General features: G+C 39.6%; 1 protein-coding gene across 3 annotated transcripts in view; it reads left to right on the top strand.

Moving 5' to 3' along the window:
* Positions 1-15,353, top strand: part of ripor3 (RIPOR family member 3) — a 75,633-nt gene that overhangs the window by 36,067 nt on the left and 24,213 nt on the right. For all 3 annotated transcript variants that reach the window (XM_088337469.1, XM_088337468.1, XM_088337470.1), the window contains exons 4-9: positions 7,780-7,858; positions 8,874-8,897; positions 8,968-9,021; positions 9,618-9,767; positions 11,464-11,527; positions 11,600-11,643. In XM_088337469.1, the coding sequence (XP_088193595.1) occupies positions 7,780-7,858; positions 8,874-8,897; positions 8,968-9,021; positions 9,618-9,767; positions 11,464-11,527; positions 11,600-11,643 (415 nt within the window). The remainder of the gene's footprint in view (positions 1-7,779; positions 7,859-8,873; positions 8,898-8,967; positions 9,022-9,617; positions 9,768-11,463; positions 11,528-11,599; positions 11,644-15,353) is intronic.

Genomic DNA, 15,353 nt, shown 5'->3' with positions numbered 1-15,353 from the left:
CCAAATGGGCGCCATGGCAACCATGACAGTCGCGTGTACAACTTTCACAACGTCTCTTTCAAGAAAAAAAAAAAGCAAAAGATTTTTTTTCAAATCAAACGTTTGCTTTATTTCAAAATCTTTGGAAATTTCGGAATTTCGGTTCGTTCGCAATTTGCATACTGGGCAGCCGATCAGAAGACATCGAAAAACTTCGTGCTTCCGGACTTTCCCGAGTGTTATAAGGTCGCGCATTTGCATATAATTTTCCAGGATATGTCAGAGTGTGCAGTTTCCTTATGCGTGAGAAGATAAGCAGGACATTGTGGTTCAGCCTTTAAGCATATTTATTCCTCAACAGCAAGCAAAACAAGAACATGGCTCCATTCAATACAACATGACAATCGACAATAGCAAAACGAAATATGGTGCGTGCGTAATGACATCACTCAATGGTAAACGTCTTACCGCAATATCACGCGTTGGCAAAGTTTATGACGCTACAAAATGTAAATGTACATTAAAAGCATTGTGGAAAGAGAAGTTCACGTGGCTTGTAGCCAACATTGCATGAATGAAGATGAGTGAATACAGGTACCTACTGATGGCAGATGGAAAACAGCGATGTCATATACATGCAATGAATGTTATAAGTAGATGTATAATAAAGTTCATTTTAAAGTGTTGTTCTGTTATATATTCTGATTATCAATCCTTAATACTTTGCAACAGTGGGTTTTTTTTGCGATTAGTTGTCCTAGATGGTAGGGCGCCCGCTCTGAGACTGGGAGGTCGCTGGTTCAAGCCTTGGCCGAGTCATACCTAAGACTTACAACATTGGTACTCATTGCCTCCCTGCTTGGTGCTCGGCATTAAGGGTTGGAATTGGGGGGTTTGGTCACCTAATGACTAAAATGGCTGCGCCCTGTTTGGCTGCGGCTGCATCGGCTCGCTACGGGTCAGGTGTATCGACATTTCGTTCTGTGTGCATTGCTACAAAGAATGACAATAAAAGTAAATTCTATTCTATTCTTCTATTCTATTGTGTTTCAAGTTGTGAAAAATGGGTCAGGCAACTTTATGGCTGGGCAGGCAACTTTTCCGAGTTGTCTGCCCTGGTGCCCGGTAACTTTTTCTCATGAGTTTCAGACACTGCCATATCACTTGATTTTGATTGTAGTTCATTGTTGATGAAGAATAGTTGAAGTCATGGATCTCTACAGGCATTTCCACATGTTTCTCACAGTAATGTTTTAGTTTGTTGATGAACAAGAATAGTGGAAGATAACTTGCTCAGTTATACAATTTCAATGTATATTCGGAATGATGTAAAATGACAGCTCTGTTGGATATAAAAAAAATGTGCGAGTCATTATTCTTGGTGTAGGAAACTGATTTATAAGAAAATTTGAAAGTGGCACTCCACACCGAAAAGGTTGCTGACCCCTGCTCTACACCAATATTTGGGACTTTGAAATATATCGGTATCTATTTGACGGGCCGATTATCAAGTCCTCCTCCCCCCTCTTCGCTACCCACTCCGCGCCTTCTAATTGAATACGCAAATGGGGCGGAGCCACTAAAGCAGGAACAATAATGATGCTAACTGGTCCAGACATGCCAGTGTCCGTGATGGAAAAGCGTGTTTGCGATTTAGAGATAGCGTGAAAAGTTAAGTTAACTTGTTTCAGAGAGGCACATTCAGGTGGAGACTGATAGATTAGCTCCTATCATAACATACGTTCGCCAATCAAGCGTGTGTTTTTGTGATTGAGAGAGACCATAAAAAGCATGCCAAAATGGCTGACTGATTAGCTGTTGCCATAACATCAGTTTGTCAATATGGCTCTAAAACTGGAGTGCCCACACTTTTCAATTTGCCATCTTCATTGAAATTTTGATGCACTTTGTTTTCATTTAATCTAAGTTGCTTGTATGACTTTTTTATCTATTAATTGTAATATAACAAAAATAAATAAATACAATTTAAAAGTACCTTTATACAAGTTGCTGCTGAGCATAATCTTATTTAGTTTTTGGGGCAAGTGAACTATTAATCATGTTAGTTGTGTTGACATTCTAATTGATTGACTATAAAGGGTTTCAGACAGCTTTTAAGGTTTGATTTGAATTTATGACCAATATTATTTGTTCTTTTTTATTATTAAACATTTCTTAAACCTTTTTTGAAGCTTTTACAGCAGATAAATATTGGCTCCAAATACCGGTTATTGGTCTTCTTCTAATACTAACCCGAAAAACTCATATCGGTCGATCTCTAGTCCAGTGTTTTTCAACCTTTTTTGAGCCAGGGCATGTTTTTTACATTGGAAACATTTTGCGGCACACCACTAACCAAAAATGTTATAAAATGTCACTGAACAGTATGTTTGATTACAATATAATTTATAATAGCCCCAGTTTTTACAGCACAGACACTTGACAATGACATTATATTTGCAAAAAAACGATTCCTAAAATTTAAAAAGGGACATTGGCTAATTTCTCACGGCACACCTGACGATCTCTCACGGCACACTAGTGTGTCGCAGCACAGTGGTTGAAAATCACTGCTCTAGTCAGATGTTTAATATCAGAAGTTTGAGATCAGAACCGTTCAGTGAACTCCTTGAAGACCGCATGCAGCCAAAAACCAACTAAAGTGGGTGAATAATCAGTAACCCAATGTTTTGAATTCAAAAGATGCAGTCATCTTGGTTTAGAATATTTCAAATATTCCTAAAGTGCTTGATACTGTGAATGTTAATCTGCTCGTACGATAGTGTACCAGCAGTTTACCCACAATACATTGTTTTGACGCATGGCTAACATTGCTAACAGGTCCAAGACACTGAATTGTGCACCTTTCAACGTTGAAATATGTTATCGAAAACAAAACCTTTTGCTTTATATGAGCCAAAAAAAGTAACTACAATGTTTAACTTTTTTTTATAAGCTGTCATTTACTGAATTCCTCATGTGTCTGTCTGGCTTTACCTGCAATAACATTTTGGCATTAATGATTTTGTAATTGCCATTTTTTTATATAGGAATTGGTCTTGCAACAATAATGTCTAGGGCAATGGTTCCCAAAGTCAACCTAGACCCGAACCCCCAGTGAGTCGTTCAAAAAGCTTGCAGACCCCCAACCTCAACTTTGGCCATTAACAAAGTGGTGCACACAGCTACGCCTCTTCTCAGACATACTGGAAAAAAAACAAGGGCTATGTATGCAGCAGTAGACATGAGCAACAGCGTATTGTAGTATTATTAATTACTCTTATTTTCTTACCGTAAATGGCCAGTCTTCTCTTTTACTTAACCTCTTCAATCACGTTTGAGTTGACACTTCAAAACAATATGTGCAGCACAAACCACAATCCAAGTCAAGTCTACTCCTGGCTCTGATACCACGCGTCTTCTCTTTCCTTTCCTTCTCTCCGCTAAGCTACATGCACTGTAGAGCTGGAGTGGGCCGCTTCCTGAATCACTCATATGGGTTGGGCTCAAAATAAGACAGATGTGAGACAAGAGACAAATGAAACATATATATATATATATATATATATATATATATATATATATATATATGTTGTAATATTTGATTATTACTCTTTCTCAGACATTATTTTGCAGACCGCCCGGAAAGATAATGTCTGTGGACCCTTCTTTGGGAACCACTGGTCTAGAAGTTCCCACTGTATCAAGGTTGTGCCAATAGAGGCCTGAGCACTAAGGTCTGGTATGTGTGGATTTCAAAAACCGTGTAGCAATGTTAAACCGGCATAGTTCAATTAGGTCTATCGATGAGGTCCCAGGAATCTTTTTGTTATTTTGGCCATTGAAGAGTAAGAAATTATGTTCTGAGTGATTACATTTTTTTGTTTGTTTTTTGTTTTGTTTTTCAGAACAACCTAAACTTTCAATATCTAGCACTGTCTACCCCAGGGATGTCAAACTCAATTTCACAAGGGGCCAAAATTCAAAACACACCTAAGGCCGCGGGCCAACCAGGATAAACATATATTGAACACACTTAAACTGAATGGTTTTTAAACTTAAATATGAATAAAAACAGACAAGAATATTAACTTTAAACCTTAAATCACTTATACAGTATTTATTATTTTGCTCTAAATAAAAATAGCTTGTTAAATTATACAACTTAGAACTTAACTTAAACAACTTAAAATTAAAATAACATTCAAATTACTTTGCTCCTATGTTAATGTATATATGAAAAAAACTTAAATATCCCAAAAGATTTTGCTCTCCTTAATATATCTGTCAAAAGTAGAAATATGAAAATGCTACAAAACCTGGAAATATACATAAAACATGTATTTTTCAGAAACAACAATTCTAATCATTCCGTTTTCTTTACTCTTATGACTCTGATTGGATCATTTGCTCTGATCGCAGCCGGACACTGTGTAGTTCTTTGCAGTATTGTGTTTTCAGCGCGGCGAAAAGGGAATAATATATATATATATATATATATATATATATATAATGTATATATGTATATATGTGTGTGTGTGTAACCGCGGTGTATGTGTCCCACCAAAGATCCACATTCACGCTGGACTGGATGATGAGGTTTTTATTATTACAGTTTCTGCAAATGGATGAGTCACAACATTAGCTTTTCTGCTGGCTTTGATCTCTTTGATCTCATTGCAGTTCTCTCTGGTAAGACTGCCAACAAAGCATATCAAAGAGCTTTCTTTTCACTTTACATAAAACACATTTTAGAATATCACAATACATTTTTACATCTTTACATTTTAACAAGATACTTTTAACAAGAGATCGTATTGTGGATTTTTAACGTTTACAATGGATTCAACATATTTTTCTTTCGTCTGAATTTTAACCAACATCATCCTTTTTTAATGTATATGAGAAAATAGAATTAAAAACAATGAGTATAAAAAACGGGTACAAGTTACCTGCAAATGGATGAGTCACAACATTAGCTTTTCTGCTGGCTTTGATCTCTACAAGGGGAATTCATAATTTAGTAAAACAGAAACAAAACGAAAATAAACCTAAACAGCTTGACAATATTAATCACATTACTGTGCATGTTGAGAGATTTGTAAGCTGTGGTTATAATGTTTAAAATTAACTTCTTTTGTGGAGCACCAAAAGATGTGTCTTACCATTGCAGTTGTCTCTGGTAAGACTGCCAACAAACCCCGCCTCATACCAGCAGATGGCACTGTTGGACTCATCATTGCAGGACATTAACCAAAAACTATACACATATTTCAGCAGGAATTTCAATAAAACAAAAGTTATTACTACACCCGTTACACATTATATATATATATATATATATATATATAGCAGGGGTCGGGAACCTTTTTGACTCAAAGAGCCATACAAGCAAAATATGTTAATTTTATTTTGGGAAAGAGCCACACCATATATTATGAGACAAATTTACTAAATTGCTAATCCCGCACCCCAGACAAAAGCTTAGTCTTCAGCACATTTATTTTTGATGATTTGATAAAAATTATGAAAAGAGAATAATAATGCCAGAGCCCGTGTCCCAAAATCAACAAACATACCACTTTAAAGTTGTCTCTTTCTTGCAATTACTCAAGATCAGTTAAACTCATTTTGACCCTTTTTCCCTACATATTGGTTTCAAAACCAGATGCAAGCATTTATTTTGTAAAAACGTCACAACATTCTGAGAACAGGGAGCCTGATGTGCTTACTTTCGGCGCAGACAGAGTAGGGCGAGAGATGGGAGGGAGTGCTTGCACTTTTTGCATAGCTCCACCCATCCCTCCCACTCACCCAATCAAATAACTTTTAAGTTCTCTTCCGGTGTTTTGGCGTATTTACAATTTGTTCCGTGGATTCATCAAAAAGTATCTGAACACTGAACACAGATTATATACAGGTAGTGAGCTTTTATATAAAGCGTCCATTAAATAAAGCAAATATTCTGTGCATTTCGTAAAGTAAATTCAATAGTTAACTGCAAAGTCAGCAACAGAAGTACTTGAAAAACCAAAGTTAGACGTTCTGAACCTTTTAACAACTGACGTTTGTTCTTTGGACTGAATGCATTTGATTTTAAATACGTTTGTCAGGCACAGTCAGGCTTTTCAAGAAAAAATAAATTAAAAGAAAAACAATGTTTTTTTTTTTTTTTTTTTTTTTTGAATCAAACGTTTGCTATATTCGAAATCTTCGTTCGGTTTGGAAATTTCGGAATTTCAGTTTGTTTGGCAATTTGCATACTCGGCGGTCGATCAGAAACCTGCATCGAATATTTGTGCTTCCAGACTTTCCCGAGCATTATCAGGTCGCGTATTTGCATATCATTTTCCAAAGTAGAAGCACAGAGAACACAAGAAAAATGGATAAGTGGTTAGTAATCAAGCCCAAACCTCAGCCCCAGAAGAAAGATTCAAAAGAAGCAAAATTTATGACGCTACAAAACGTAAACGTACATTAAAAGCATCGTGGAAAGAGGAGTTCACGTGGCTTGTAGTAGACGACGCAACGCAAACATTGCATGAATGAAGATGAGTGAATACAGGTACCTACTGATGGCAGATGGAAAACAGCGATGTCATACACATGCAATGAATGTTTTAAGTAGATTTATAATAAACATAATTTTAAAGTGTTGTTCTGTTATATATTCTGATTATCAATCATTAATACTTTGCAACAATGGATTTCTTTGCGATTAGTCGTCTTATTGTGTTTCAAGTTGTGAAAAATGGGGCAGGCAACTCTATGGCTGGGCAGGCAACTTTTCAGAGTTGTCTGCCCTGGTAACTTTTTGTCATGAGTTCCAGACATTGTTGTATACCTGTATTATTTCTGTAATATTTTTGTATTACTGTATTTTTGTTAGTATTCAAGTCATATTGTCATAGTAGATTTTTTGTAGTATTGCTGTAGTTGTATTTTTTCAGTATTTCTGTAGTAACATTTCTCTAGTGTTATTTATTATTTTTGTAGTACTTCCATGGTGGTATTTTGTCACGTTTCTTTAATATTTTTGTAATCTTATTGTTATTGGATTTTTTGTAGTGTTTCCGGGGTAATAATTCTGTAGTAGAATTTTGTGTTACTTTTTAACATCAACTGATGCAGTCCATGTACAGTATGTTAAAAAAAGTTGTATTACAGTAATTACTGCAGCAGTATTTGTATCCAATTTTTTCTTATCAGAATTAAAGCAAAATAATATTTGAGGTCTCTGTTTTCAAGCACTAAATTTAATGTTTAGTTTTATATTGTTTCCGTAGTGCAGTGGTTTTTCACACTTGCCTTACGCGCAGCGGTCTCTGGTTCGAGACTGGTTGGAAAAATTTGTTGGCCTGGAGAGGGATGGATGCCACCAGGCTGCACTTGCCCAAGACATACCATAGGAAATTGTGCCCCTACGACCCTAGTGGTTAAGAAATATCCTAACCAAAAAGTGAATTTGTAGTATTTTTGTTGTAACTTTCACTAACAAGCAAAATGTTTTACATCTATTTAGTTATATATAAGTAAACTGTTCTTGTTGGCCCCTTAGTTGCCACACGGTCCTAAGCAGCCGCTTAGTTTGCTTATGCCTCTGTTACCGCTCAAGACTGAGGCGCTTTTGCGCAAGAGCGACTCTCAGCAGAGATAATAATCACACGGTTGGAAAAACGTTGATTGTTGATTTTTCTTATTGTGGATTTTTGTTGATAAAGTCGACTAATGGTTACATCCCTACCCTACTAATGTGTTGCTGTTCATGCCTGTGTGCGTGTACGCACATTTGTGTTACAGGGAACATGTGCAGCTCCACCAAACTGAGATGGACTTTCTGTCTTCACGTCAGCGAGAGACGAAGAGAAACTCCAGACTGGTGAGGTCACGACAACTTCCTTACGAGCATACATTATTGACAAACTATACAGCAGAAGGGAAGAAGTAAAGCAGTAATCCCTTGTTTTTTGCAGAGGTTGTGTTCCCATAAAAGTCCCGCGATAGTCAAACCCTGCGAAGTAGAAACATTTTCTTATCAGTAACATACAATATATGCGACTTTAACAAAATACTAATTATAGATCTACAAATAAAAACACAAAAAAACAGAATTGCAGATGAATGAATGGTCTTTGTTACATAATACAATAGTACTGTACAACAAAATTGGAGGGCTTCTACTTTCAGTGTAAAAGAGATGAAGAGAGCTGCATGTTAGCATCGGGCACCCTTTGGTGTGCCAGGTCTCCGTGATGATTAAAATACATGTCAAGTTATGTTCATTTGTATAGCCCTTAATCACAAGAAGTCTCAAAGGGCTCTACAGACTACGGTTACAACACCCTCTGATCTAAAACTCGAAAATTTCAGCATAAGAAAAATTACGAAATCTTGAGAATGGGCCGCAGAAAAAGTAACGCCCCTTCCAAGACGACCCGGCTGCAATAGATGTTGTAAGGGCATCAACAGACAAGAGTCACAAATGTAGCGGTTTCCAGTTAGCTTTTTGTAGTCAGTCTGTTTGGTCTGGCAGTGCCTCTTGATATTGTATTTTTTGTAAACAGCCACAGTCTCTGGGTAAATTAGACAGACGCAGTTCTTTCGGATTTGGGTGTGTCCATACTACAATTTCGACTTATCCTGAGAGCGGTGGCCCTCACAGTCAACTTTCCTTTTTTATTTACTGTAACCATGTCGGAAATGGGGTGGGCTAAAATTCTCACTGAGAGCCAAGGGCAAGGTGGCCAAAGGGTTACTGTTATCATCTTGAGAAATGGTGATTTTAGTTGGGTAGAGATACCATGGGCACACTAGTTTAGACAATTGATGAACTGACAGTTTAGACATTTGATAAAGGATTGCAGCATAAGTGATATACGTTTCTGTCTTTGCAGGGCTTTCAGTACGACCTGGACAAGGTGAGCAACTCCTAGCCTGATGCCTCCAATAAGAAAAACAAAACTCAGATTTCATTTTCTGCTTCTGCAGGAGATTAGAGTTCAGGAGAGGTTCATCCGAAAGCTTGAATTCCAAATCAGCAAGGTAACTCACGAGTGGGCAATTGTGTATGTAAATTTAATTGTTTCAGAGCGCAAACTTTAAACAAGGAAGACAAACCAAATACATCTCTAATAATTTGATCCTATAAAGGCCCCAACTAGCCTACCTAGGTATTTCTCCGCTCGGAACACGTTGCCCTCGAGTCCTGTATTTGAAAGAAAAACCCCACCGGCTCCTTTGTTCCCTACTAGCCTATTTGGGTTCATCCAACCTTCAAGAATGTGTTGCATTTTGGGCCACCTGCTTTTGTTACCCTTGAAAGTTTTTGGGGACTTTTTACATAGCTCCAGTACTTGCTTTTGACTTGGAAGCTGCGTCTTTTGCTTTTCTTTTGCATTTTTCATGATGAGGGTCTGTTTTGGCTCATTTTAATCATGTACAAAGTCTTTGGTGTTTATTGGCGGTTGTGACTGGACACCACCTATCTCACACTTAACTTTTTTTTCATGAGCGCCCCTGGCTACCATTAGAAAATATGCAAACATTAACCGCATCTCTGAATGAGCCGCAGGGTTAAAATTGTATGACAAAATTTGCGGTTTACAGTCATGGAATTACAGCAGTAATCTTCAATACAGGTGGACGAGCTCTATGAGAACTACTGCGTCCAGTGGCGCTTATGCCAGGGTGCTGTCAACATGAAAAGAGCCTTCTCCCTAGCGCCCTCTACCAGGCAATCCAGGGAGAGCCTTCTGGAGCTTGGGCGCAACCACAGACACAGTGTGCAGGTTGGTAACCATGTTATACCATACCAGATTTTACTCACTTTTACAATCGTGTCTTTCCTATGCAAAGATTTCAATTTTAAAAACTTGTCTTTTCAGATACTCCACTTTATGATCAAGCTTTTTAGCATAAGAGTTTGTCAAACACCATATGCAATTTAACATGGATATAGATTTGGCATGGACAGAGGTGACGTGTCCCAAATAATGTCGAGCAATCATTGTTTTATTCCCCACTAATATTATGTTAGAACTTTTTAAAAAAGATCAATCTGTTGCACGACCTTCCCCCAGATGGAGCCAACCATGTTTAGAACTGTGCAAATTTGCGCAAAATTAATACTAAAAAAGGTAATCATAATACCAGGAACAAAGTGAGAAACAAGGGGTCCAGAAACACACAACATGTCCAAACAATATCAAACCTGAAAATATCCAAACCAGAAACAAAGACCAAACCTGAAATTGAAATGCAGTTACATTTACTTGAGTAAGTTTTGGGACATTTTGTACTTCTGGGAGTACTTTTTACTTGAGTAGATTTGTGAAGAAGAAACTGTACTCTTACTCCGCTAACTTAGACTACATTGAACCCATTACTTGAATCTCCTCCCTGTAAGTACGCGTCTGTCAGTCTCTGCTATTGCGCATGTATTTTGTCAGAGACCTCGTTTGTTTTATTTAACTTTGACCAGTGACCCAAAATAACCACCAACTGGCAATTGTGTGCAGCGTTAGGATTTTTTTTTTCTTCTGTACTGTATGTCTAATACGTGAAAGGTTCAAGACCAGGTGGAAACATTTGTTGCCCTGGAGAGGGATGGGTGCCACAAGGCTGTACTTGCCAAAGACGCACCACAGGAAAAGGGTGCCCCTACGACCCTAGTGGTTAAGGGAAACACACCCACCCACCATGCACAGAGAATATAGCTGAAGCCTCACACACACACATACATACATATATATATATATATAACGCACAGAGGGTTCACCCATGCAAATTGACTGAGTATATTGACCTACAATGACACAGTTTTGTAATTTGTTGATTGGAAGGATTTTGATGGTTTGATGATCTGATTATTTAAAAAAAAAAATCAATAGTCACTCAGTACTTTTTCACTAAGTACTTTTTCACTTAAGTAATTATTTTGATGACTAAGTTTAACTTCTATTTGTGTCATATCATTCTGAAGTAACAGTACTTATGCTTGAGTAAAATGTTATCCACCTGTGGGAACAAAGTAATAAACTAACAAGTAGGCACTAAACGACTAACAAAATGTCCAAACAAGAAACCAGACACACAAGAAAAACAACCTGAAGTAGCAATGGAAATGCAATGACATAATAAAGGGTCAGGATAATTAATAAAAGGTGTCTGGTGATTGGACACACCTGTGCTAATTTCCAAACTCGGTTGACGCCCGTTGTCATACTAAATCCTAACAGGATCGATCAATGTCCCTTCACCTAGCAGAAAGGGTTAAATCCCGTTTACCAACGTGATTAACCTATTTCACGTGAGACTTGCGTTTGCTCATGATTTTGTCCTTACAAATGCCAAGACCAAACCTACGTCCTTTCTCTTTACGATAGCTGTCCTAATTTGCGAGGAAATAGGGCAAAAAAACGTCCTGATTTTTGTTCAACAGTGACGACCAGTTCCTGGCCAACATGAATTGTTTTCTCCCTACAGGACATGACAGTCATGGAGGGAGAGCTGCAGCTCCTCCTAGGAGAACTTCATGTCAAGATGAAAGGTAGAAAAAGCGCATGGTAGAGTCTTACCACAGATAGTTGTACAAATCATTTTATGTATTTACTACTCTTAGGTCTCATTGGGTTTGCCCGGCTTTGTCCAGGTGACCAGTATGAGGTAAGGGTTTCCAGCCAACTGCACAGTGTTCTATAATCAGTGTTGGGCGCGTTACTGAAAAAAAAAGTAGTTAGTTTCCATTTCTAGTTACTTATTTTGAAAATGTATTCTGTAACTAGTGGATTACTGACACCCAAAAGTTGCGCGTTACTTTTAAGTAACTAATTTCCATATATTCTGAAGCCGACAACCTAAAACGACTTAGAAATATCCACATAAACAAAAACGAAAATTAGAAAATGTGTACCTGCCTGTGGAAGCGGTTAAGCCTTCATATTTCTTGTGAAATCTTTAGAGCTTGAAAATAAACACTTAGCCGAGACACTCCCTATCCATTTTGAACATGGGCTTCAAACCCCTCGGGTATTTCCTCCTCCATTGCTGAGTACTTCTCAAGACATTTTTTTCCTGGCATGGTGTATTGCAAAAACATTTAGAAATAAATAAACCAAAATTTAAAACATGTTTTCTGTAAATTCTGCCCCATTGATTTATTGGTTTGTTGTTCCTGTATAATCCAAATACCTGCCTACAATTCTACTCTTGTCACACGCAGACTAATCTTTCACTTAAACATAAAACTAAAGTGCAAGAAGTAGGTTTAGCAGCAACTAGTATAAAAGTACATAAAAACTTAAATAGATTTTTACAATGAATAAATAAAAATGTCAATACAACCAACATGACTTAAAATTAACTTAAAACAAAAAGTGCATCAAAATTTCTCAATCACACACACGCTGATCGACGAATTAATGTTATGATAAGAGCTAATATATCAGTCTCCACCTGAACCTGCTTCCCTAAAACAAGTTAACTACAATTTTTACACTCCTAATCACACACACGCTTTTCTACAATGGACTTTTCAAAAGCTCTTTATCAGGGGTCAGCAACCTTTTTGGTGTGGAGTGCCACTTTCAAATTTCCTTGTAAATCGGTGTGCCACACCAAGATTAATGACTCGCGAAACATTTTTTTAATATCCAACTAAGCTGTCATTTTACACCATTCCAAATATACAACATGGATTTACATTTTAATCGAATAACTCAGTGTTTTTCAACCCTTTTTGAATCAAGGTACACTTTTATTTATACAAAAGTTCCGAGGCACAGACGTCCGTCAAATGTTTGAAAATGAAGTTGTCAAATATTTCACTGTACTACCGCATAAGCAGATAATTAGTATATAAAAAGAAGAAAATAATACTTGAAATTAAAAAGAATGATGTGCTTTATGTTTTTATTTTTCACAGTGCAATCTTAAACTGCTTTGTTAAACAGATCATGTTATTAAATGTACTGTGCTACCTCAAGTGTCACAATCACCCGGATCTGGAACACCTGTGCTCAGGATTTGGCGCCAACAGCCAAGACAGCTGATAGGCGCGCCCTGTCCATTTAAATCCTCAGCTTCCAGAAACAAGCTGTCTGATTGTACTATGCTACCTGTTGCCATCTGCCCAGAAAGCCCGTACCTCCGACTCTTTGCCTGCCTCCGGTTTTCTTCTGCTTGATCTCCGTTGCCGACCCGTTTCCGAATTTGCCTACGACCTGCCCTGCCCGTCTGACTCCTGATCACTCTTCCAAACACGACGACGTCCTTCCCGCCAAGCCTTCGCCCACCTGTCAAGCTTCATCGATCCGTCAAACAACGGATCGAAGAATCACGCCTTGACATTCCTTCCTTCCAATAAAAACCAAGAAACGAGTGCAAGTGATCTGAGTTTTCCTTCTGTCCCGCCTGAACAATCAGACCAAATCATGAGATCAGCGCGCGTTACTCCGAGGGAAGAATCAAGCAACTCTGAATCTCCTTCCGCTCTGCAGCGGCTACAATGGACCGAGAGCACCGTACAAGAGTCCGCAAGTGACGTCGCCACGCTACTACAAGTCCAATAGCAACAAGGTCTTTTGCAACAGCAGCAACATCTCTTGCTACAAAACCAACAGCAAGTAGTGAGTCTGTCAGAGCAACTGTCAAAATTACTGACGTCACCATTTCCGCAACCAGTCAATCCGTCTCCGATCCCACAAACACCCTCGCCGATCATTCCATTGCCTACCTCGCATGTCTCCGAAGCAGCAGAACCACGTGTGGGCGCACGCGAAAGGTTTTGCGGCGACTCTACCCAAGTTCGTGCCTTCCTCGTAAACTGTCGACTCATTTTCGACCTGGAACCCCGAAACTTCATGTCCGAAGCAGCCAAGGTAGCGTTCGTCATTAACCACATGACTGGGAGAGCCGGGGATCGGTGGCATGTTCCTCGTTCGCCCTATTCTCCCAGGAAATTCTGAAAGTATTTGACAGTGGGTCGGCCTCGTCTGACGCATCCCGCTCCCTTCTGAACATACGCCAAGAAAAACGTTCTGTCGCCGATTACTCCATAGACTTCAGAACACTTGCTAGCCAGAGTAGTTGGAATGAGGGAGCGTTGGTGGACGCTTATCTCCACAGTTTAGCCGACTATTTAAAGGACGAGTTGGTGTCCCATACTCTGCCTTCTACCCTCGACAATGCCATTGCACTGACGCCGCGAATTGACCGTCGGGTCCAAGCACGACGACAGGAAAGGGGAAGAACAATACGAATACCGACGAACTCGCCCAAAGAGCCAAGTGGGTTCCAAACACCCCGATCCCCGATGACAGTTCCCCACAAAGCAATGGAGGTTAATCGGGCAGCGTTATTGGCCGAAGAGCGTCGGCGGCGGGTTTCTGAGGGATTTTGTCTTGATTGCGGCGGCCAGGGGCATCGAATCTCAACATGTCCGCTAAAAGGGGGGGGTGTCCGATTGAGTTCTGCCCTTTTCCCGTCCTCCAAGACCTCTCGACCTTCCCTCGAGGTGCATCTACTGATTGCTGGTTCCCCACAGAGACTTGGATTCCGGGGCCGAAGCTAACATTTTGGACCTCTCCCTCGCTCACAAACTCAAGATTCCATTGAATCCCCTCGCTACTCCTATCATTGCCCGAGCACTAGATGGCCGTCTTCTGGGCACAGTTACACAGGTTACTGAACCAATGGAGATGAGACTTTCTGGCAATCATAGGGAGCAAATCCGGTTCCACCTGCTTCCATCCCCCAGCCAGCCACTCGTTTTGGGTCATCCATGGCTGGTACGGCACACCTCTCACTTTGATCATTAATCTTGTCTACGTTCTGCATCTCACCCTGACCGACCCGTGGCTTCTAAGTCTCCTCCTGACCTGTCCAAGGTCCCTGCCTGCTATCACCACCTACGGGAAGTCTTCAGCAAAGCCAAGGCCACTTCCCTTCCTCCACATCGCCCCTACGACTGTGCTATCGACCTTCTGCCTGGCTCTACTCCCCCGCGGGGTCATCTTTATTCCCTTTCTGCACCCGAAAGACAGTCCATGGAGGAATATATCTTGGAGGCCTTGGCAGCCGGAATAATACGGCCGTCCTCTTCCCCGGCTGGAGCTGGGGGTTTTTTTGTCGGCAAGAAAGATGGTTCCTTACGACCGTGCATTGACTACCGGGCCTTAATGAAATAACAGTGAAGAATCGCTACCCTTTACCACTGCTCGCCTCCGCCTTTGATCTGCTGCAAGGGGCCACGGTGTTCACTAAATTGGACCTCAGAAACGCTTATTATCTGGTCCGTATCCGGGAGGTAGATGAATGGAAAAAGGCCTTTAACACTCCCACCGGGCACTACGAATATTTAGTCATGCCTTTTGGTC

This window comes from Urocampus carinirostris, chromosome 6 (genome assembly GCF_059441175.1).
Source record: "Urocampus carinirostris isolate Australia breed hairy pipefish chromosome 6, RoL_Ucar_1.0, whole genome shotgun sequence".
Lineage (NCBI taxonomy): Eukaryota > Metazoa > Chordata > Actinopteri > Syngnathiformes > Syngnathidae > Urocampus > Urocampus carinirostris.
The sequence above is the reverse complement of the archived record's forward strand: the minus strand, read 5'-3'. Positions and strand labels throughout refer to the sequence as shown.